The sequence below is a fragment of the Brassica napus genome, assembly GCF_020379485.1.
Source record: "Brassica napus cultivar Da-Ae chromosome C4 unlocalized genomic scaffold, Da-Ae chrC04_Random_24, whole genome shotgun sequence".
In the NCBI taxonomy this organism is placed as follows: Eukaryota; Viridiplantae; Streptophyta; class Magnoliopsida; order Brassicales; family Brassicaceae; genus Brassica; species Brassica napus.
This window is the reverse complement of record NW_026014246.1, coordinates 24159-48748: the sequence shown is the minus strand read 5'-3', so window position 1 is coordinate 48748 and position 24590 is coordinate 24159. Positions and strand designations below refer to the sequence as shown.

Below are 24590 nucleotides of genomic sequence, written 5' to 3'. Positions count from 1 at the left end.
TATTGAGAAGCTGCTCTGCTTTTCTGCTTTAATGCAAACAACCTTAGTTTTATTATGTTTCTTATGTTTAGTGAGATACTGTCTCAGCCATCGAGTTTACAGATCTGCTTGACAGTATTTTGACTAGATCTCATGTTTAGCTATCTTTTCTCGACTAAAATAATCAATGCTTATTCTTAAAATTGATCGAGCAACATGAGTTAACCGAAATTCTCAGTTAGTAACACCTTTTCTGTATACTAATGTAACAGGGAAAACACCCAAAGCTTACTTGTATTGATACTCTAAGCTGTACTTAATGCTATTGACATACCAACCCAAGTATCAGAATCCACACAAAAAGCATATAATCAATGAAACATCTCAACTTTTATGAGTATCTCCTATTAGAACAACAAGACCTTAGGAAGGTAGTAGTTGTCTAGGTACCTTTTACGGTTACCAGACTGAAATTCACATAACCTTTAAACAGTATTATCTGAAAATAAAGCCTACCTAATGGGTTTAGCTTGTAAAGGCCCGTTGTGTTTGGACCCACAAATGCATAAGAATCTGAATTAGTCTAAGCTAAGACAGAACACGAACAGATGTTAAAGCTTTATTTCAAATAACTCCCCTATACTTTCTCTTATTACAAAACGCGACACAAATTCGCAAGATCTTCTTTTCTTCCTCTCCATTAATCGCTTCTTCGACACACGCTCACTGGAGAATCCCCCAAATGGACAATTACCTCGCCGGAAACTCTCCTCCTCCTCCTCCTCCCAGACCCAAATGGCGCAAAGTAGCCTACGGAGGGATGCAGATCGGATACGACGACAACTACACCGACGAAACCTTCCTCGAGGAAATGGTAATGAACGCCAACGTCGTCCGCCGCGACTTACTCAAAGTGATGAAAGACTCAGTCTCAATCTCCCAATACCTCTGCATCGTCGCCCTCGTCGTCCTCGTCTGGTTCCACACTCTCCAATCATCTCTCGACGAAAGCTCCCTCCTCCTCCTCGATCTCTCCCTCCTAGCGCTAGGCTTCTTGGTCCTCCTCCTAACCGAAGAGAAAATGCTCTCTCTGCGCCTCCTCCTGCGCTACGTAATCAACATCACGTTCTTCACTACAGGACTCTACGTGTTAGCTCCCGTCTACCAGACGCTGACGAGATCGATAAGCTCTGATTCGATCTGGGCCGTGACTGTGTCCCTCCTCTTGCTCCATCTCTTCTTGCACGATTACTCCGGGTCCACGATCAGAGCCCCCGGAGCGTTGAAGAGTCCGAGTTTGACGAGCTGTATATCGGTTAACGCTTCGGTTGTTGCGTCGGTGTTTGTTGCTTCGAGGCTTCCTTCGAGGGGACATGTGTTCGCTGTGATGCTCTTCTCGCTCCAAGTGTTTCTGTTTGCTCCTCTTGTTGCTTACTGCATCAAGAAGTTCTCGTTTGGGTTGCATTTGGGCTTCTCGTTTGCGTTGATGGGTTTGACGCTCTACTCTGTTTATGCGCTGCATAGGCTCTTCTTTGTTCTGTTTCTTGTGCTTGTGGTTGTTGTTAATGTTGTGTGCCCTTATTGGTTGATAAGGATGCAGGAGTATAAGTTTGAGATTAATGGTCCTTGGGATGAGGCTAAGCTTTGTTTCGACATTACTGATTGATTAATTTTTTTTAGTAGCTAAACATTGTTTTGATATTATTCTTTTGTAGTTTGTATGAGTGATATTTAATAGACTTGGTGCCTTGGTTTGTTCCTGTTAAGATTCTTTAGATTGAATCTAGTCAGATTTGCAAATTGATTGAAGAACAAAGTACGAAAATAAAACAACTAGACACGAAAGCTTGTTTACTCGGACTTCCTCAAATGTGAGGGAGTACTATTCTCACTGGGTCTGGTCGCAATCCACTAGAACCGCTCAAGAACTTGAGCTCTGATCTTGACAATTGAGTTTTCTCTTTATTTCTCTCTTGACTAGCTGATAATGTTACAGTCTCATATCAAATCTCAGTTTAAAAAACGACCAGGAGGATATGGCTTTTTATATCTCAGCCATTTACATATACACTCTTAGGTGTTTCGAGTCGGCACTTAACACAAGTTTAAACCCTCTCCTTCACTCAGCATGTTCCACACACCAAAGATAGATCATAAGATGTTGTTACACTATTCTACAGTTCCCATACTGATAGATTGATTAGTTTTCATGAGAATTGTATGCGCTTGACATTTTGCATCAGTTGAAGGTTAAGAACGTACATTACAATTAACATATCATCATCAACACTCACAAATGTCAGGATGGCCGAGTGGTCTAAGGCGCCAGACTCAAGTTCTGGTCTTCGAAAGAGGGCGTGGGTTCAAATCCCACTTCTGACATTTAATATTTCCATTTGTTTTCCTTTTTTTCTCTAAAATTGTCATGTTCAAATACAAATGGCAGCAAACAAAATGTTGCAACAAAAACACACTTAAAAGTTGGCATTCTTACACTAGATCATCTGGTCGGAGTTCTCTAGATGACTGCTCACTGTTCGGCGGAGCCACCACATCTCCTGCCAACCATACACGAAGATGATCAGTGAAGGAGAGAGTCATCGAATGTATCCGCCGATGGTTCTTATAGTTACACCATTGTTCTGAGAACACACTCCTCTTGCTTCTGCTTCCGACACTTCTGCTTCTGTACAAACCACACGAGCTTCTCACCAGCGTCTTCTTTATCAGTCTCCTCCGTACACCATCTGGTAACCGGAGTGTAAACCGGTCCAAATTCTCCACCGGTTCAGCCACACAATGTCCGGTCGAATGAGATCTCGATAATGATATATCAGAGACTCGGCAATGGGGCAATCTCATCGACCTAGACCGAAGTGGTCTGCTTCTATTAGTCCACATCATACTTTCAGACAAACGCGCTTCTGTAGTATCTACAACTCCTAGTTCAGGATCCGGGTCGCTTCCCTGACCCTGTTGGAAGACAAGATCCACACGGCAGAGCGGACACGTGGAGTGATCAGAGAGCCAGACACTTACGCAATCAGCATGATACACGTGACAACAATTAGGCATCAAACTCAGCCTATCATCGTCTTGGAACTCACAAAGACACACCACACACTCGACCCCGCCTTTACCAATCCTCTGCTCCTTCACCTCAGAGTATAGAAACGTCTGAAACGATTCCACGATCGCTGCGTCGATCCCACGCCTCGTCGTACCCCTCCTCACGGTCCGGAGTTCATGTTCGGGGTGTGTAGACAGGTTTACGGATTGCTCGTCCGTGTAAAACCTGCGAGCGGTCCAGCGATAGCAAACCGAAGCCAAACCCACGATGAAGATGGAGAAGGTTAGAGCCGTTACCACCATGATGGCTAGGTCGCTTTCATTTGTCTCGAATCCTGGCTGTGGCATATCGTCCGCCGGCATATCTACTGCTTCGAGATAGTTTAACAATTCATTTTTTATTTTCTTTTTCTAGATTTATAGATAAACAAAATTACGAGGGCTCAAAACTTGTGGCTACTCGATTTTTATATCAAACATTGCATATAGTGAATAAGTTGATATGCAAAAACAAAATTAGTTTGGCATAAACCAAATTGTAAAAGAATACAAAATCTTCTTAAATTGATGTATAATGATGACTAATGAGATATTTATTACCTACTGTGTTGTAAAAGAATGCAAAATCTTCTTACAGTTTATATAGTATCTGTTTGACCAATTTGTTGGTTTCTGTATAAATCTTCGAGTAATTCCTCAAACCATTGAATATCTTAGGAAATGCCAACTGTCAATAAAGATTCAAGAAAAAAAATTGAATTTTCTCAAACATGAAATTTCCTGGGGTAAATTTAATTTAATTAGGTATCAACCACTCCTCTAGTGACACGTGACACTTATTACATACGGTAATGATTGATATGGATAACATAGTAACGTATTCGTAAACATGATCTTTTCGTAATCATGCACGATATATTACAAAATAGTCATATAATAAAAATTATTAATAATTAACTTTATTTTGTAATCTATATGTATAATTTATTTTAAATAATATTATGTTATTTTAATTATATTTGTAATTTAAATATATAATATCATGTCGATTTGGTCATCAGTTAGATATACTCTATTTGTTCCTAAAAAATCCATATTCTAGTTTTTTCACACATTTCAATAAAACACATTAATTTTACATAATTTTTTGTGTTTATATTCTTTCCACAATTTTAAGTCAATAAAAAATCAATTAGTGCAATTAAGATTTTTGAAGTTTGCAATTACTTAATAAAACATGCATTGAAAATGTAAAAAATAAATCTTTTAAAAATAATTTTTTTCTCTAGAATATGTATCTTTAAGGAACGGAAGGAGTATTAGATTGTGTTTACTTCTCTTAAATTAAGTATAATATTTTTGTGCTGAAATAGATTAAAATTTTGATAATTTTGTTTTATTTTCATTTAAACTTTTGATATTGGTATAAGAATTTGGATTTATAAGTTTATATTGAGTTATATTGTGGGTTATATTGAGTTACACATATTTCTTCGTATTGAATACTAGCCAATATATGTTTTACTCTTTTTTCTTAATCATCAATTCCTGAATAAATATTGTACTATAATTTTCCCAAAATACATTTCGAAATTTGACATCCCCTATATATATTAAAAGAAAAGCATTTATCATTTATGTGTTCACACTATATTTGCCACGTGGCAGCTTCACATGGATTTCAATTTGAGTATGCTTACGTGTCGGTTTCACAGTCATTTAACAATTAATGCGTTCACATACTAACTTTTTTTAACTCTACCGCATATAATTTAATGCGTTCGCACTAATTTTTTCAAAATCATGTCATTTTTAGTTCCTGCATTTTTAACCTTTGTATTAGTGAACTGAAATTCTATTCGCACAACTAATGAATAATATCATTTTCAAAGAAAGAAATTAAAAAATCATTACAATTTGCATCAATTAAAATGCTGTAATGGAAATGTTTTATAGATTGAAAGTTTCGTATCTTACCGAACTTAGCCATGGTTGAGGTTTATGCACACGAAGGAAATAAATAATTATGATTGGTTATAAATTAAGGAAACTGAGGTGAAAAACACCACACACAAAGTCAAATTTGTAGTTTAGCCAAATATTATTTTTTTACGAAGTTTTCATATCAGACAAAGAATTAGAAACATAATCATATTGTTAAAAATAATAAGAAATCAAAAAAGTTTTAAAATAAAAGAAAATTCGTGAATCAATTGAAAAATATAATTAAAATGTTTAGTGAAGAGATCACATTATTTTCCACGCAATTATATCATTTTTCACTTGATTTTATCGTGTTTTTATTATATGTACCAAAAAGTTTTATAAGAAAATAAACAATATTGGTTATAGACTACGTCAATTTTGAAACATGCCCAATAATATTGACACGACGTCCATACATTTTTATTAGTATTCTTAAATTATGGTCCAATAATTATATTTTTTAAATAAGCCTATAATATTTTTTTTACATTTATTTTATTTTGCTTTATATTCGTAGAAGAAAGTAAGTTTGGATAAAATATATGGATTCAACCACGCGTTAGTGGTCCAGTGGCGATCCTCGACCTGGGAAGTCATGGGTTCGAGTCCCGCTGGCGGATGTTGCTCTTGAGGGCCTTCGGGCCCAATACGGACACTTCCAATTACGCTGGCCACTGGTGGGATTTAAATGGGGTGATCACCAGCCCTCCTGGAGACCTCGGCGGGCTCCCCGGCTTAGCTCCGGTGGACGGTCTTTGGTTGATAGTCGGAGCCTTACGAGGTCTTCGGATACCAGGGTTATCAAAAAAAAAAATATATATATGGATTCGAAGAACCAAACCGAACTAGATTTGAAAGTAATACTAAACACAAAATAAAACTGATTAATTACTCATATGGATCTAAAAGTTTAATATTCAGATAATCAAACCCAAATCTGATCCAAACTAAAATGCTTGGAATACCAAAAATATCTAAATCACAATTATATACTTAAATATGGTAATTATTTAAAATTTTGATATCTATTAGATATTTAAAAATATGAAAATATCTAAAAATTATCAACATAGTGTATAAAAATAACATAAAATGCTTAAAATACTGAAAATATTTATTCTCCATCCAAATATATAAATTGAACTTATTATTATGTAAGTTTAAATTGTTTGTCTTACATTATTAATTTTTTTATGTTTTATATTATTTTATTTTTGGATTTTGAGGATTTAAGTATACTTGATTTTTTTTAAATACATCATTAAAATGGGTACTGAACTCGAATCCGAACTCGAATCCGAATCAAACCAATGATTCGAACCAAATTCAAACCAAAATTTGTAAATATGTGAATACGATTTAAATTTCTAACTCTAAAAATAAAAAATCCGAATTTATTAACTGAATTCAAACAGATATATGAATGTTCACTCCCATAAAAAGATAGACAACAAATATGTTAGTATAACGTACAATAAATAATCCAATAAATTATTTCATTCAGCGCACATGGCGTATTACTACCTAGTAAATGTTATAAATGGTAAACAAGAAAGTTAGTGTTAACTTTCCAAAAAAGAACCTTTGAAAATTCAAATTGGTATCAGGTCACAATGTGATCATCATATAGGCTATAGCTAGAAAATAGAAGCTCTTGCCATAGAATCGTAGTTACTTTGGCTTGGTTCTGGTTGCAGTTATCTGAACTTCAACATGTTTGTAATGAAACGAACTGAATATCTCATCATATTTCTTGAAATGCTTTTTTCATTATGTATTGGTGAACTAAGCTTGAGGAAAGCTCTCGCTCATTGTATAATACATACACTTCAAATATTAACAATCTCACACACATACAATGTTTTTGTTTTAGAAACCTGATGATTATTATGAATGCCAGTTACAAAAAAGAGAAAAAAAAAAAAAGAAGAAACATGATGATTATCAAAGGAAACTTTTTCAACAAAAAATATATTTGTCATGTTTTTTGGTCATGGTAAGAAGCAATAAAAAGGCAGAACATTCAAGAATCTTATTTACACCCGCTCATCAGGTCGGAGCCGTTCGAAAGACCGTTCACCAGATTCATTAGCCGCCGGAAAATTCTTCGGCGGAGCCACCGTATCTCCACCGAAAGTAGACCGTACGGAACCACTCCGGAAGGAGAAGGAGAAAGAAAGAGAATGCAGCCGTCGGTTGTGATTATGATTCTTCCGACCGTACGAGAACACGCCGCCTGTCCCGCTCCCGACACTACCGCTTCTGTAACCGCTCCGTGAACTCCTCGCCTGAGGTAACGTCACGTTTCTTATCGTCCTCGTCTTCATCAGCTGCCTATGTACATCATCCGGTAACCTCAGTGTAAACCGGTCGAGATCTCCAACCGGTTGAACCAGCGAATGTCCGGTCGAGTGAGACCTCGGGAACAAAAGACCGGTTATACTCCAGCTGGCTAAACCCGTTGACTTTGACCGAGGCGTTATGTTGTTACTATTGGTCCACGTCACGCCGTCCAGCAAATGCCTGTCGGAAGCTTCCAAACCCCCTCTCTCAGGATCCGAACCCGACGAAACCGTACCCGGATCCGAACTCAAGTCGCTCCCACCGTCACCCTGTTTCTGGACAAGATCAGCTCTACAGAGAGGACACGTGGAACGTTCCGAGAGCCAGACGTCTACGCAATCAGCGTGGAACACGTGGCAACAAGGCGGCATCAAACGTAGCGTTTCCTCATCCTCAAACTCGCAGAGACAAACCGCACACTCGACACCGCCTTTTCCGATCCTCACCGCCTTCACGTCCGAGTAGATAAACGTCGGGAACGACTCTATCACCTCCGGTTCGAGTCCACGCGCCGCCGACCTCCTGATCCTGACAACGCCGACTGCAGCATCTGCGTCGGTGAGTCCAAAAACCGAAGGCCTCGAGTACACGGAGCTTCGGCGGCAGAAGATGGAGCCGAAGACCATGCTGAAGATAACGAAGAACAAGACCGTTATCACTATAACAACCGGGTCGCTGGCTCTCGTTTGGGGAACAGGCGGTGTGGGCTGACCTGATCCATACGGTACGGAGTGGAGCAAGAGAAAGACGAGAAGTAATGAAGCGCTCCGTGGGATCCAACGGTTGTAAATGATCGCCATATAATTATCATCGTATGCAAGTGGAGGAGAAATGTTTTTGGTGTGAAGATTATATGGTGGAAGAGTCAACGTCTGGTTGTGAAATCCACGGAAGAGTGTAAAGAGTGGCTACGTCACTGTGGATTATAGGCCTGGCATGGACAGGATATCCAGGTTTTTAAAAGTATTTATGATTTGCTTCGTATGTTATAGATATCTAATTTTTCGATTTGTTTTGTTTCGGAAAAATACGGATGTTCGAAAAATTGATATCCGGAAAATAAATAGATATTTGCGGATATTTACGAATATGTTTTGATTAATACAAATAATTTTAAAATGTTGATACAAATTTGTTTTGTAAAATATTCTTTTGCATGATATATATGATAAAAATTAAAAGAAGTAGTGAATCTACATCTTTTGTAAATTTTTTGAACTTAGTTAACAATTATAATAACACAAAACTTAAGAAAAAATTATAATTGTCAGAATGTTTTATCTTCCTTTTATGTAATACTTTTATATAAGTAATAATGTGAATAGAATTTATTAAATCATACGTTAGAATAATAATTATATAATTTTATACATTAAAAACTTTAAATATAATCAAGATATACATGTATTTATATATTGCCGGATCGGATCGGATATCCGCTTCTCAAAATTTTAATATTTGTGATTTGCTTCGATTTTAACGGATATTGATTTTTAGTATTTGCTTTACTTCAAAAGTTTACGGATATCTGGAATTTTTGGATCGAATCGAAACGAATAATAAAACGAATCAAATTTAATGGATAAAATGCTCACCCCCAAGTGGATTATACCACTTGGAGTAAATTTTTAAAAGGGAATTCTATTTGATTTGATCTGTTCACAACTTTGACTTTGGAAAAGCCTAGTGTATCCATCCATTTTTTGTATTTTTATAGCTAGGAAAGAACATCAACTTCATTACACAATTATTACTGGTGACCGCATATTCTAAAAAAGAATTAGAAAATCTTATAAAATTACAATATAATATCTTAGAAGAAAGTTACTTTTTCAATTTAACAACTTTTTAAATACATGGATCCAGACGGGCGAGTCTTCTATCTAATATCTATATTATATTCATGACATGAAAATAAGGTTAAACAAATCAACATGCAATATTAAACATGTTATCTCCTATGTTTAGTTAACTAATTTTAATTTATCTATTTTCAGTGAACTGGTCTTGAATTGGATTGTAACTCGATTCGAGATGATGATGTTTAATTTTGGTAGAATCCTCCCTTTAGAACGTGGGAATCACCAACATAGCTTGCTAAGAAACGGGTTACAATTCAGTCAAAAATTTCAGGTGTCTCTAGTAATTTTGGTATATAGATTTCAGACATATGATGGTAGTAGGCCGTAGGGAATCTAATAATTTTCGGTTCCAACAAAAAGAAAATAGTCAATTTAGTATGAGGTACGACGTGACAACCATAACTATCTTTTATAGCTGTTGAAACTTATAGAAAAGAAGAACAATATACCATTTCAAATCTGATCAGTCTATGTAAATCGCCATCATCATCGTTGACTTAGATTTTTTTTTTAATAACTTATTTAATCTGTCAATTTTTAATTAAAATTCGGGTGTTATCCGGACTATATAGAAACATTAATGAAACATAGAGGCTTTAGGAGCAATACACAAGATTCAACTCACTACTTTCAAGAGTCACTATAAGCAACGTAACCATGCTGAGCCGAATTTTATTGAAGCCCATAACACAAGGAACAATAGACATTATCCATTGCATATCTGTTGGGTGGACTTCCAAAGACTGTCAGCAAGTTGGGTATCACATCTGTGGTGAGCGCTTCATTAACCTTCCTTTCAAAACATAACCTACAATATTAGTAGGAACAAATGTTTTGATATTTTTCTTAAAAAAAATGTTTTCATGTTTAAATATACAAGCATTCGGATACCAATCTCATGAACATTTATGGTGCAGCCAATACTGCAGTTCTTCAAAAAAAGGCTGAGATTGTGGGCACAAATGTCAGGAAGCTGAAGAATCTCATGGAATAGCTACAGTGAACACAAATGTTGAAATAGTTGTAACTTGCAAGCAGGCAGTTAAGTTTAAGACAATCCCAGTTCGATAAAACAAGTGCCAACAAGCATCTGTTTCTTCCTTGTTTCACAATCTGCCCAGTGATATTAAATCAGAGTTAGCTGACTTGTTGGAGCTGATATGGTTTAGCTGAACCTCCCATGTGGCCTTCTCCAAATGCGTGAGTAAATACCACTGGAATTGAAATGAGGATCTCAAAAAATATGCGTTAAAAATTCATCAAATTTGGACAAATACATGAAGCTTGATATTTATCAAAAGGATATATGCAAGTTAATTCTAAATGGGCCGGAACCTGCGGAGCCAAATGGAGGGTTAGGCCAACAAATTGTCGGAGGACTTTGACTTTGAAGGAGATCATGTCGACGGACTGAAGGAGGGTATTATGGTCATTTACAAATACTATTAACACGTTGATTAATTTTTGATTCATCGTCTCTCTTCTCTTCGGTACTATAAAATCCTCTAGACTTGAGATTTACGTTCGATAGACGACGACGATGGAGGAGCCAACGACGGAGACAGAGATTAAAACCGCGGACGTGACGACGACGCTGACACCTCCTCCGCCGATGGCGTCACCTCATCAGGAGCTAGTGGAGAGGCTCAAGGACTACGGACAGGAAGATGTTTTCGCTCTCTGGGAAGAGCTCTCACCGAAAGAGCGTCACCTCCTCGTCACTGAAATCGAGGTGAATCGGATTATATATTGCTTGGTGTGAATGAACATTTGGCTCGATTTCGCATTTTGGTTGGATTGTTTTAAGCGTGATCCGTTTCCGTCCTTGTAGAATTTGGATCTTCCAAGAATAGATCGGATCATCAGATGCTCACTTAACTCTCAAGGTTTTACTTATCAACTTCTGTTTTTATCTTAATTTAATCAAATTGTTTCAGCCTCTTTCACACGCATTATATGGAGATTTGAATTTGAGCTCTGTTTTTGACCTCGTTAGGGTTGCCAGCGGCGGCGATCGAGGCGCCGCCGGAGAGTTGTGTGTCGACGGTGGAGGAAAGAAGAAAGGAAGACAAAGAAAAATGGTGGAAGATGGGGTTGAAGGCTATCTATGAAGGCAAATTGGGTGTGGTGCTTTTATCTGGTGGACAGGTTACTTTAATCATTACTTGCATCTTATTATTTTCTTGAGTCTTATGTTGCTTTAGAAATAAAACATTGATCTGATTTGTCTTGGATTAGTTCTAAGTAAGTACTAATCACTAAAGATTGGTTGAGTAGATTTTAATGATATTCGGATTATGGTTGGAATGGGTCGCATTATGGCTGAAATGATGTTGGAATGATGCTTGCTACCTACTCAATAATTGCTTAAGCTGGGGTCTGACATGTTTTTTTTTTTTATAATTGTGGGTTGAGGCCATAAAGGCTTTATTTGAAAGTAATCACGAGTGCTTTAAAAAAAAAAAGCTTACCCGTCGGTGCCTTCTTCTAGATATCTAAGCACCTAATAACGAAAAAAGAATGGTTATCACGTGACCTCAAGGATACTTTATACGATCCTGTAATCTTCTTTTCCCATTTGCTTTAACATTTAATGTACCTTCGGAATATCCGTATGGGAGTGTCTGTCATCCATATTGTGAGTTGACCAGTTGAACGAGATGTAGGGGGTAAAAGCTACGTTTGAGTAGATATTAGTTGCTTGTTTTCAATGTAGTGTTTGTCAGTACGTCCATGTGAATAACGTTCTCATGAAATGATCTAGTTATAAAAATAATAATTGCAGGGAACAAGACTTGGAAGTTCAGATCCCAAAGGGTGTTATAGTGAGTATTTCTCATTTTTTAGTTCTGTGTTTTGCTGTCCATCTTCTATATACTGTTGAAAATTGGCTTTGCAAGTTCAGCTTCTCCTGTTTGAGCGATATTATATAACATGACTTGTTTTACTGTTTCTGGTTTCTGTTATTACCTTATCATAGTAGTTTTATCATCTTAGATATCGGACTGCCATCTGGGAAGTCACTTTTCCAGATTCAAGCTGAGAGGATCTTATGTGTCCAAAGGCTTGCTGCTCAGGCAATGAGTGAGGGTAAAGTTCATAACTCCACCATACTATTTATCCGCACAACTATACCATTTCTGAACCTTGTTTCACATGACATGTTGCCTGCAGCAGGTCCAACTCGCCCAGTTGCAATACAGTGGTATATAATGACCAGTCCATTTACTCACGAACCAACACAAAAATTCTTCGAGAGTCACAAGTATTTTGGCCTTGAGCCAGATCAAGTAAGAGGGTTCTTCTTAGTCGTATCGTTTTCGTTCATGTCTACTGTTTCCTCTTTTTGTGAGGACACTAATATCGATCCCACTCTCTGCAGGTCACATTTTTCCAACAAGGAACCCTACCTTGCATTACAAAGGATGGAAAGTTTATCATGGAGACACCTTTCAGTGTATGTGTAAACAAGCTACTTACACGCCGGCTATTGGTGTTTATAGTCAGTTACTTTCTATTCTTAAAACACTGGTCTTATGAATTTCAATTCTTTGTGACTAGCTAGCCAAGGCTCCAGATGGGAACGGGGGAGTTTATGCAGGTAAGTATCCTCTAGTCCTCCTGCTCTAGTTATCGGAAATAGTATTTTCAACATTTTCCGATTCTGATCCGAAACATTATATATGTTTGTCCAGCTCTAAAATATTCAGGGTTATTAGAAGATATGGCTTCCAGGGGGATAAAGTATGTGGATTGCTATGGTGTTGACAATGTTCTGGTAGCTCTTTCAGTGATTTCTAGTCTTTATTCGGAGTACTTTGTCAATTCTTCTCGGCTATTTGAGTAATAAACGGCAATCTTGGGAAACAGGTTCGAGTAGCTGACCCTACTTTTCTAGGATACTTCATCGACAAAGGTGCAGCTTCTGCTGCAAAAGTAGTCCGTAAGGTATTCATATACCTTTCTAATGTTCAATATCCTACATTAAATTTTCACCTTCTTGCATCTAGTTTATCGGAAGACAAATCAAAGTCAAGTCTTAATCGAGAAGTTTGTTGTATGAGAACAGGCATATCCACAAGAAAAGGTTGGAGTATTTGTAAGGAGGGGAAAAGACGGGCCTCTGACCGTGGTTGAGTACACAGAGCTTGATGAGTCCATGGCTTCTGAAACTAATCAACAAACAGGACGTCTTAAATTTTGCTGGAGTAACGTAAACTCCTCTCTCTTATACATTGTTTTGAAGTTCTTATAAGTTAATTTTAAGACATAATTGCTAGTGATTGCTCCATTTTATGCAACTTATGCATTGGTTATGTTAAAAATCTGCAAGGAAGGACAGTGAGTGTTGTTATGGAAGTGGCATGTGTTTACTCTCCTGATGCAAGTATGTTTCAGGTGTGCTTACACATGTTCACTCTGGATTTCCTTAACCAAGTTGCAAACGGGCTGGAAAAAGACAGCATGTGAGAGATGCTTTCACTCTAATTCAATCCTGCAGTATGAAAACATTTGACATATTCATAATATCTGATATCAAAAACTCTTGCAGTTACCATGTGGCAGAGAAGAAGATACCGTCTATAAATGGTTCTATAGAGGGAGTGAAACTAGAACAGTTCATATTTGATTGCTTTCCCTATGCTCCTTCAACTGCACTCTTCGAGGTATTGTGTTCTGTTATTCTTAATGAAAACCATCAAACCGATAAATACGTTCAATTGTGAAAGATTAATTCTCGTCTTTATAGGTGTTGAGGGAGGAAGAATTTGCGCCTGTAAAGAATGCAAACGGGTCGAGCTTCGACACGCCAGAAAGCGCGAAACTGCTGGTTCTACGGCTGCACACACGTTGGGTCATAGCAGCTGGTGGATTTCTAACACACTCCGTACCTTTATATGCGACTGGTAAAAAATCTATCATCTATCCAACGCTTATTTTTCATCACTATAAAGCAGCTGGTATTAATTAATGATCATGGCTTAAATAGGTGTGGAAGTGTCACCACTGTGCTCGTACGCTGGAGAAAACCTGGAAGCGATTTGCCGCGGAAGAACGTTTCACGCACCATGTGAGATCTCCCTCTAATCTTCTTTCTCTTCCTTAAAATTTGGCCATCTTCTTTACTTTTTGTTTGTTTGTTTCTCTTTTTTTCTTTTTCTTGTTGAGTTTGGTCCATGTATGAACTGTTGTAACTGGCCAGGAGATGGTAGTTTCTGCGGAATTTGTTATACTCCTATTTTATTATAACACTAGCATTGGTTAGCCTTTTTGACTGAGACTCCATACATTCAATTTAGGATTAGTGTTCACTCGGTCAGTTTTAACCGGTCGATAGCTCGAGTTTGCTTACTAACTAGTTTCGTGTTATCAGACATCTTGAAGTTGAACGTCTTCAAAAATTTGTGATGAGTAACTCAACACCAAGTCCCAAATTTTTCGGGAAACACTCAAAAACATTTTGGGAAAATTGTTTTTTTTTTAGAGCAAAATAATGATAATTATGTACTTTTAGACTAATATATATTTTGTCTCATTTTTGCCTATAATACCATTTAATATTTTTGAAAATAAATTTAATAAATAGTTTTACAAACAAAAAAAATTAGAAAATAGTAACTATTGATAAAATACCTATATGAATTTAGTGATATTTTTTTCAATTCTAAAAATATTTAAATCATAATTTTCAGATTATGTTCTAAATAAAGTAGAAATAACATTCTACAAAGTAGAAAACGAAATCCATTTTTTTTTCATTGAATCTACAATGTTTAGAATACATAATCTACGTAAATAAGAGTATTCTAAAAATATTTAGAATACACATTCCGCGCTTAACCTACCGATCTAAAATCTTTAGAAATCAAAATCTACGCATTAATAAAAGAGTTATTCTTGGCTTCACCCCCTAGGGTGAACCTCTATATTCACCGGCCAATAGAATTTTATTATTTCAAATCGATATCTTTTAAAAAAGGAAACAAAATATTTTCAAATTATATTATGTTTTTAATTTTTTTTTTTTTTTTGTCAGCAGCAAAACAGATTCATATAGACTCTGCGAACCATCCCGGTAACTCTGCATCCATATGAACGACAAACGACGGTTGTTTCCTTGCACTGCGTGCTAGACTATCCGCCTTTGAGTTATGTGTCCGTGGTATATGAATGATCTCTGAGCTGTTGAAACTTCTCTTCAAGAACTTTATGTCTTCCAAATAACTTGCAAAGGCTGGCCACTCTTCTGGTTCTGAAACCATCTTCACCAATTGAGCACAATCCGTTGCAAAAGTAACACAAGACTGTCGAAGATTCCTCATGCATTCCATTGCCCATATGAGAGCCTCTATCTCTGTGTGTAGTGGCGACTGACTCGCTCTCGTATTCTTGCTCCCATTAGTCCATCGTAACCTTCCAGGGTACTGTACCATCCTTGCCCTGAATATTTATCCTCTGTTTTCCAAGATCCGTCCGTAAAACACCATCTACCTGGTATACTCGGTATTGCCAAAGGTACTGGAACTTGGGTGCGGTCCGTACTCTGAGTCTGAGAGTTTTGTGCTTCCGCCCAAAGTAACGATTCCGTTTCTGCCAATTTGAGAGTATCTATGGGATCCATATCCAAATTGCTAAAAACTTTATTGTTTCTACCTTTCCATATATACCAGAGAATCCAAGCAAAGTAATGATCCTCCATTTCGGGGGACACTCTCCAAAATAAATGATCCATATTGGTAAAAATTAAAAGTAAAAAAACAAATAGCAGTTACAGAAAAAAAAATTAAAAAAAATCTTTTTAACGTCGTCGGCAAAACACTAAACCCTAAATCCTAATCCTTAAACCTTAAATCTTAAACCCTTGGGTAAACCTAAACTCTTAGGGAAACCCTAAACCCTTGGGTAAACTCTAAACCCTTGGTTAAACCCTAAACGCTTGGATAAATCCTAAACTCTAAATAAAAACAAACCCTAAAACTCTAAACCCTAAATCCTAAACCCTAAACCCTTGAGTGTTTTAGTGTTTAGTGATTTTGATTTAGAGTTTAAGATTTATCCTAGAGTTTAAGATTTATCCTAGAGTTTAGGATTTACCCATGGGTTTAGGGTTTAGGATTTAGGGTTTAGGGATTAGGATTTAAGGTTTAATGTTTTGCTGATGACGTTAAAAATATTTTCTTTTGTAATTACTACTATTTTTTATTTATTTATTTTTACCTTTTAATTTTTAAAAAATAATATAATTTGACAATATTTTGTTTCCTTTTTTAAAAGATATCGAATATGAAATAACACAATCATATTGGTTGATGAACCTACAGGTTCACCCTAGGGGGTGAACCCAAGAATAAGTCTTAATATAAATCTAAAACACGTAGAAACCGACTTCTACAGATTTACTGTAAATCTAAAACATGTAGAAATCAAAATCTACACATTACTATAATTCTAAAAACCTCTACAGATTAGCTGTATTCTACGGATAAGAAATCAGTTCCTAAAAATATGGAAACAAAATATTTGAGAATACTCACTTTCATATTTTGAAAAAATCGATTTTTTTAATTAAAAAAAAAACGGAAAAAACGTGGTAACTTTTTTCTCACGCCGTCTTCTATATTCTATTGATTGTTCACAAAATGTTCACAAAAATTTCACATTATTTCTACCAAATCAGTGTGAAATTGAGTGAGTTAGGGTTTATGAACTTGAGACTTTGATTTTCTCCCTCTTTGTTCGTGAAGGAGATGAAAAATTATGGGTTTCGTCCCAAAGAAATCGAATTTAAAGAGTTGAAATCGTGTTTGGTTGGTTCAAATCATGTGGGAATCAAACCAGATATAACCGAAGAAAACCAGGAAATCGATTTGGAATACTTACCTGGGCACGAGATCAATCGGTCTATAATTCGAGATCGGTCGACCTGTATGAAATCGTCCTTTGGCGATCGAGTGAAATGGACCAGGTCAGTCAGTATATGCTCCGAGTTTCTTTTGTTCTGCATAATGATCGATCGATCCGTTCGACCTTATAATTTCGGATCGATCGATCCCGCTTGATCGAACCCATTATTTATTATATTTAAAAATTACAATTTTAAGGGCATTATTGCCCTTTTGAAAATAATTAAACTAACGAGACATAAAGTATATGAGATTAGACTAAAGCGACATAGTTATCATTTTTTTGCTTTAAAAAAACAATTTTCTCGGAAACATCATTTTTTATATAACAGAGAAGAATGAATAACTGTATTATTCAGTATAAAATGGTAAAAGATGGAATCAGACAAAAATAATAATGATAAATTTATAAGACCAGGCGTAACTCAAATAGATAAGAACTCATCTTCTTCAACATCTGGAGTCATGTTCTTGCTCTTCCTCATTTTGTTGCTAAGACCTGTTACTACCCAATCAAGAGCTTCAAACTGAGGATGAGACAAGTGTCCAACTACAAAAGCATGCCACCGAAACCCGACCTTAACCCAACTACAACCAGGCGGTTTCTTCAACCCTCTCTCCTTCATCCTCATCCTCATCTCTGCAGCTTCCTCCCTTTTCCCACTCCGTTTATATATATTAGACATCATTACATACGTCCCAGCATCATCCGCCCCTGTTTCCAGAACCTTCTTCACCACCTCGGAAGCAATACTCACTTCACCGTGAACATTACAAGCCGACAAGAGCGCTCCATAGACGGAACCTGATGGCTTAGCGTCGACACTGTTGATGAACTTAAACACATCTTTCAATCTACCAGCCCGACCAAAGAGATCCACTAGACACGTATAGTGATCTTCTCGCACAGAAAGTGACTCGTCTCTCACGAGCTCCTCAAAGAACTCCATTCCTTTATCCACCAAACCGGCATGGCTACAAGCAGATAGCAAGTTAAGATAGGTCACCTCACTTGGTTTGAACCCGTGCTTCCGCATCTGATCATACATTTCAATCGCTTCTTTCCCACGCCCGTGGTGTGCGTAAACAGCAATCATACTGTTCCATGATATCAAATCCCTCTGGCTTACCATCCCAGAATCGTAAATCTTCCTCGCAGCTACCAGCTCACCGCATTTTGAGTACATGTTAATAAGCGCTGAAGTCACGATCTCGTTCTTCTGGTGGACAGACTTAGATATCAACTGGTGAATCTGCCGTCCTTCCACAAGACCAGCCATGTCACTACATGCACTTAGAACGCTCACGTAAGTTCCCACGTTAGGCTTAACACAACCATCCCTCAACATGTTTGAGAAAACTTTCAACGCATCTTCGTTTTCTTTAACCTGAACGTATCCTGTAATCATTGTGGTCCAGGATATAACATTCTTTTCAGGCATCCGTTCAAACAAAGAACACGCCCTGTTTACTTCGCCATTCCGTATAAACCCTGTGATCATCGTATTCCAAGACGCAAAGTCTCTCTCCGGCATCACTTGAAAGAGTTGGTCAGCTTCCTCTATCCTATTGTTATGTGCGTAACCAGTGATCATCGCGTTCCACGAAACGATGTTTCTCTCAGGCATACAATCAAAAACCCGTCTCGCTTCATCCACCTTACCGTTCTTCGCTAATCCATCCACAACAGCAGTCCATGACTTGACATCCCTTACAGGCATCCTCTCGAACAAACTCATAGCCTCTTCCATCCTCCCACGCATCACAAGCCCTTTAATCATCGTGTTCCAAGAAACAATGTTTCTCTCAGGCATTTCATCGAACAGTTCCAGGGCCTTGTCAATTCTCCCGCTTTGGGCGTACCCATCAATCATAGTGTTCCAAGATACTATATTTCTCTCCGGCATCGCCTGGAAAAGCATCTCAGCTGCAGAGAATTGCTTGGATTGCAAGTACCCACGAACCATGGCGGTCCACGTCACCACGTTTTTCCTGGAATCGCCCCTGTCGAAGAGCTCTCTAGCTTCTCTCATGTTCCCTGACTTGATATACCCGTTGATCACATCCGTCCATGTGATCACATCTCTCTCGGGTAATTCGTCGAACAGCTTGCGTGCTTCTGTGATTCTACCTTCTTTGCATAGAGTCGAGATCAGCCATTCGGGTCGTGTTACGTTCGATTTGGTATAGCTGGAAGAGGAAATCGAACGTAGCGGATTTGATAGTTGGTTGGAACTAACATGGTCTGATATGGGCAGTGTTGCTCTTCTGTAGTAACTATTTAGCCGCGACCATGCGCGAGACTGCATCAGCTAGAAGATTGGAAAAAAATGAGCTGCCTACTGTTCTTTTTGTTAGATAGAAGAGAATGAAAAGTGATGAGGCCAAGAGGGAGCTCTTTGACACAGATACTAGAAACGACTCATCCTAGGCGGGCAATTCTCTTGATACATATTCTTAAAACTATGTTCCATCAGTTGCAAAAAAAAAAAAAAAAAAAAAAAAAAAAAAACTATGTTTCATAAACTTAAAACTATGTTTTATAAAAATATTCTATTTTTTTTTAATTTAAAACAAAGTTATGTTTAATTTTACTTCTAATACAAATTTTATTTTTGAATACAAATTGGTCTATTTATCTTACTCGTAATAACTAGATAAAATACTTAATTTTAATTACAAATGGACAAACGAACAACTTTTTAAAAATTTTTTTTTTAAAACGGCTATTTTTGGAAGTTATTTTTTATAAAGAATTATTGTAGTTTTGGGATCCTGATATACAAATTAGGATAACAAGAATTTTTGTTGATATATGAGTATTCTTTCAGAGTGTTTGATTAATATGTTGTTTTTTAATAATATTTTTTAAACGACTAGTTTTGGAAAGTTATAATTTTTGTAGAGAACTATTGCAGATTTGAGATTTTGATTTAGAAATTAGGATAACAAGAATTTTTGTTGATAGACGAATATTCTTTCATAAGTTATGATCAATAGGTTGTATTTTTTAATTAATTTTTATAAAAACTGCTATTTTTGGAAAGTAGTCATTTTTAGCGAACTATTGGTAGAATTGAGATTCTGATATAGAAATTAAGATAACAAGAATTTTTGTTGATATATGAGTATTTTTTTAGAGTTTTTGATCAATATGTTGTTTTTTAGTAATATTTTTAAAACGGCTAGTTTTGGAAAGTTATAATTTTTAGAGAACTATTGTAGATTTGAGATTTTGATTTAGAAATTAGGATAACAATAATTTTTGTTGATAGATGAGTATTCTTTCATAAGTTATGATCAATAAGTTGTATTTCTTAATTAATTTTTATAAAAACTACTATGTTTGGAAATTTATCATTTTTAGCGAACTATTGGTAGATTTGAGATTCTGAATTAGAAATCTGGATAGTACTAATTTTTCTTGATAGATAAGTATTCTTGTATAATTTTTGATCAATAGGTTGTATTATTTAAATAAATTTTTCAAAACTGCTATTTTTGGAAAGTTATCATTTTTATAATTGTAAATTTGGGGTTGTGATTTAGAAAGTAGGATAACAAGAATATTTGTTGATATAAAAGTATTCTTTTAAATTTTTGGTCAATGGGTTGTATTTTTAAATGGCTATTTTTAGAAAGTTATCATTTTTTAGAAAACTATTGTAGATTTGAGATTCTGATTTAAAAATTAGGATAATAATAATTTTTTTTATGTATGAGTATTTTTGGAAAGTTATCATTTTAAGAGAACTATTTATTGATTTGAGATTTTAATTTAGAAATTAGGATAACAATAATATTTGTTGATAGATGGGTATTCTATTAGATTTTTTGATCAATAGGTTAACATATTTTGAGAGAACTACTGTAGATTTGAGATTTTTTTTTATGGACAACAAACTAAGGTTGCTTTCTTGTACTGCGTGCTAGACTATCCACCCTTGAATTATGCGTCCTTAGTATATGGATGAGCTCTGAGCTGTGGAAACTTCTTTTCAGGATCTTGATATCTTCCAGATAACTTGCAAAAACAGGTCATTCTTCGGGTTCAGAAACCATTTTCACCAACTGTGAACAATATGTTGCTGAAAACCTTATTGTTTCTTCCTTTCCATATATACCATAAGATCCATGCAAATTGGTGATTTTCCATTGCCGGAGAAACCCACAAAAATAAATGATTCATATTTGCAAAAAAGTGATTGAAGGAGAAAGATGTTTGGATTCGACGGAATCCGTGAAAGTGATTGAGATTCTAATTTAGAACTTAGTATAACAATAATTTGTGTTGATAGGATGGTATTATTTAGTATTTTTGATCAATAGGTTGTATTATTTAATTAAATCTTTTAAAACATCTATTTTGGAATGTTATCATTTTTAGAGAACTATTTGTAGATTTGAGATTCTGATTTTGAAATTAGGATAACAATATTTTTTGTTGATAGATGAGTATTTTTAATAATTTTTGATCAATAAGTTGTATTTTTTATTTAAATTTTTAAAAACTACTAATTTGGGAAATTTATCATATTTTGAGAGAACTATTGTAGAGTTCTTATTCTAATTTAAAAATTAGGATAACAAAAGATTTTGTTGATAGATGAGTATTCTTTTAGAATTTTTGATCAATAAATCGTATTTTTAGTTAATTTTTTTAAAATATGCTATTTTGGGATAATTATCATTTTGTAGAAAACAATTGTAGATTTGAGATTTTGATTTAAAAACTATGATAACAAGATTTTTTGTTGATAATTGAGTATTACCTTAGAATGTTGATCAATAGGTTGTATTTTTAAAATAATTTTTTTTTTAAAACAGTTATTTTCGAAAGTTATCATTTTTATAGAGAAGTATTATAGATTTGAGTTTCTTATTTATAAATTTGGATAACAAGAATTTTTGTTGATAAAAAGAGTATTCTTTTAGAATTTCTGATCAATAAGTTGTCTTTAAAAAAAAAATTTAAGCTGGTAATTTTGGAAATCTACCATTTTTAGAGAACTGTTTGTAGATTTGGGATTCTGATTTAGAAATTAAGATAACAAGAATTTTTGATCAATAAGTTGTATTTTTTAATTATTATTTTTTTAAACTACTATTTTTGGAAAGTTATCATTTTTAGATAACTATCGTAGATTCGAGATTTTCATTTAGAAATTAGGATAACAAGAAGGTTTGTTGATATATGAGTATTATTTTAAGATTTTTGATCAATATGTTGAATTTTTAAATATATTTTTTTGAACGGCTATTTTTGGAAACTTATCATTTTTAGAGAACTATTTGTAGATTTGAGATTCTGATTTAGAAATTAGGATAACAATAATTTTTTTGATGGATGAAAATTATTTTAGAATTTTTGATCATTATGTTGTATATTTTAATTAAATATCTTATAACTGTTACTTTGGAAAGTTGTCATTTTTAAGAGAACTATTTGTAGATTTAGGATTACGATTTTGAAATTAGGATAACAATAATTTTTGTTGATATATGAGTATTCTTTTAGAACTGTTGATCAATTTTATATTAAATTTTAAATTTGCTACTTTGGAAAGTTATCATTTTTAGAGAACTATTGTAGATTTGAGATTCTGATTTAGAAATTAGGAAAACAATATTTTTTGTTCAAATATGAGTATTCTTTCATAAATAATTATCAATAAGTTGTATTTTTAATTTTTTTTTTTTAAACTGCTATTTTGGAAATTTATCGTTTTTTAGAGAACTATAGTAGATTTGAGATTCTGATTTAGAAATTATGATAACAGGAATTTTTGTTCATAGATGAGTATCCCCTATATATTATTTGAGAAGCATTACAACACTTTTCGTAGCCACGTGTCATCACTAGAATAATTCTTAGAATCCTTAGAGAAATAGATTGGTTCATCTAAATGTATAATATTTTTTTATTAAACTAACCATAAATACATTATTAATGTGCTTCATTATTTCCTTAAATAAAATTACGGAATTTCCTAATGTGCCTAAAGTATATATGGCAATAAATGATTTTGAATAATAAAGATTTGATAAAAATAAATATAATCTTATATTATATTTGTCTAATTTTAAACTATTAAAATAAATTAAATAACCATAGTAACCATATAATAAAAAATTAAAATTTTTCTTTATATGTTATATTTTGAATTTTTAAAACGAGAATAAATTACTAAAACTATTAAAAGTCTCACATTCAAATTTTGAGATCCATGGTTTAAAATTTTTGTTATGACATGATACAAATGATTAAAAAATCATATAAGTTGAAAGTCTCATTTAATAAGTATTAAAAATAAAAGATATATATATATATATGTCATTCTAAATTAAATTATATGCCGTATAAAAAACACATAAATATCTTAATTTTGAAATTTAATTTGAACAATTTTTTTTGATAAGAAATTTGAAAGAAAATTGACAACTTAATTTTTAAAAATATTATAAATTATCTAACCTATTAGTCATACAATGAAAATTTTGTTATCCGTAATATAATTTTTTTGCTATAACAAATACAAATGATAAAAAAAACATATGAGCAAAAATCATCATTTAATAAATATTAATATTAAAATCTACTATATATATGTTACTATTATTTAAATTTAATTATATACCATATCAAATAAAAAATTATTTTTGGATTAATAAAATTTATTTACATGTTCGCTCCAATTTAATTATATAAGTAATAGTTACTGACTTTTTAATTATTCAATATATATTTATTATTTCATAATATGTTAGAAACATATAATATATAAAATAATTTTTATATATAATGATCATCATGCGCAAGGTGCGGGTGTTAACCTAGTTCATATTAATACACTGATTTTTAGATATAAAAGAATTGTAAATATTATGAAAAGGAATAATAAGTAGATATGAGCAAAAGAAAAGTGAAAGACACAACTTTTCATCTCAAAAACTTAGCAACCTAATTAATGTTGAAAAGTTGTGTCTTTTCATTAAAAACTGAAACGAGTTTTGAAAAGTTGTCAAATTATAAACTCTTGTGTTTTTCTATAGTTTTGTATCTTTTCATTATAATGTCAAAAGTTGCATGTTTTCATTCTTTTTTAAAAAATGTATTAGTTTTAAAAGTTGTGTCTTTTCATTAGCAATATATGCAATATTTCATCTTAAAAATTAATAAATCTAACTTTTCATATAAAAGAGATTCAATATTTATACTAATACACTGATTTTTAGATATAAAATGATTGTAAATGTTTATGTAAAATAATTATAAGATATAATTAAAATAAAAGTGAAATATACAACTTTTAATCTAAAAAACTAATAAGTACAATTTCATGTAAAACAATTTTAAGAGATGCAACTTTCATGTATAAAAATTAAGAGATTCAAATTTTCATATTAATACACTGACTTTTAGATATAGAAAATTGCAAATATTTAT

The 24590-nt window shown here is 34.1% G+C and overlaps 5 protein-coding genes and 1 non-coding gene across 10 annotated transcripts; 3 read left to right on the top strand and 3 right to left on the bottom strand.

Annotated features, from left to right (window-relative positions):
• Positions 1-378: 378 nt before the first annotated feature.
• On the top strand, positions 379-1740 carry LOC125594758 (phosphatidylinositol N-acetylglucosaminyltransferase subunit C-like). Its single transcript, XM_048770842.1, has one exon. It carries the CDS (start codon positions 722-724, stop codon positions 1643-1645), a length of 924 nt encoding a protein of 307 aa, XP_048626799.1. The 5' UTR covers positions 379-721; the 3' UTR covers positions 1646-1740.
• Positions 1741-2277: 537 nt separating this feature from the next.
• Positions 2278-2361, top strand: TRNAL-CAA. Its single transcript has one exon. It is a non-coding gene; the product is annotated as a tRNA-Leu (tRNA).
• On the bottom strand, positions 2300-3705 carry LOC106386165 (RING-H2 finger protein ATL38). Its single transcript, XM_013826055.3, has one exon. The coding sequence runs from the start codon at positions 3409-3411 to the stop codon at positions 2470-2472; it is 942 nt and encodes a 313-aa protein (XP_013681509.3). The 5' UTR covers positions 3412-3705; the 3' UTR covers positions 2300-2469.
• A 3052-nt stretch (positions 3706-6757) lies between these two features.
• Positions 6758-8517, bottom strand: LOC125594756 (E3 ubiquitin-protein ligase ATL9-like). The gene has a single exon (XM_048770840.1). The coding sequence runs from the start codon at positions 8175-8177 to the stop codon at positions 7071-7073; it is 1107 nt and encodes a 368-aa protein (XP_048626797.1). The 5' UTR covers positions 8178-8517; the 3' UTR covers positions 6758-7070.
• Positions 8518-10713: 2196 nt separating this feature from the next.
• On the top strand, positions 10714-15924 carry LOC125594754 (UDP-N-acetylglucosamine diphosphorylase 2-like). Of its 5 annotated transcripts, none has more exons than XM_048770836.1 (16): positions 10714-10971; positions 11071-11125; positions 11236-11387; positions 12025-12064; positions 12237-12329; positions 12417-12529; positions 12622-12696; positions 12801-12840; positions 12935-13017; positions 13110-13187; positions 13309-13452; positions 13638-13705; positions 13792-13906; positions 13990-14146; positions 14230-14310; positions 15277-15924. In XM_048770836.1, the coding sequence occupies exons 1-16, from the start codon at positions 10780-10782 to the stop codon at positions 15333-15335; spliced, it is 1545 nt and encodes a 514-aa protein (XP_048626793.1). In that variant the 5' UTR covers positions 10714-10779; the 3' UTR covers positions 15336-15924. The 5 variants fall into 5 exon arrangements, with proteins under 5 accessions (XP_048626793.1, XP_048626792.1, XP_048626791.1 ...); XM_048770835.1 differs by having other exon boundaries at positions 12414-12529; positions 15280-15924; XM_048770834.1 differs by having other exon boundaries at positions 12414-12529.
• Positions 15925-17444: 1520 nt separating this feature from the next.
• On the bottom strand, positions 17445-19625 carry LOC125594757 (pentatricopeptide repeat-containing protein At2g35030, mitochondrial-like). The gene has a single exon (XM_048770841.1). It carries the CDS (start codon positions 19450-19452, stop codon positions 17569-17571), a length of 1884 nt encoding a protein of 627 aa, XP_048626798.1. The 5' UTR covers positions 19453-19625; the 3' UTR covers positions 17445-17568.
• Positions 19626-24590: the final 4965 nt, after the last annotated feature.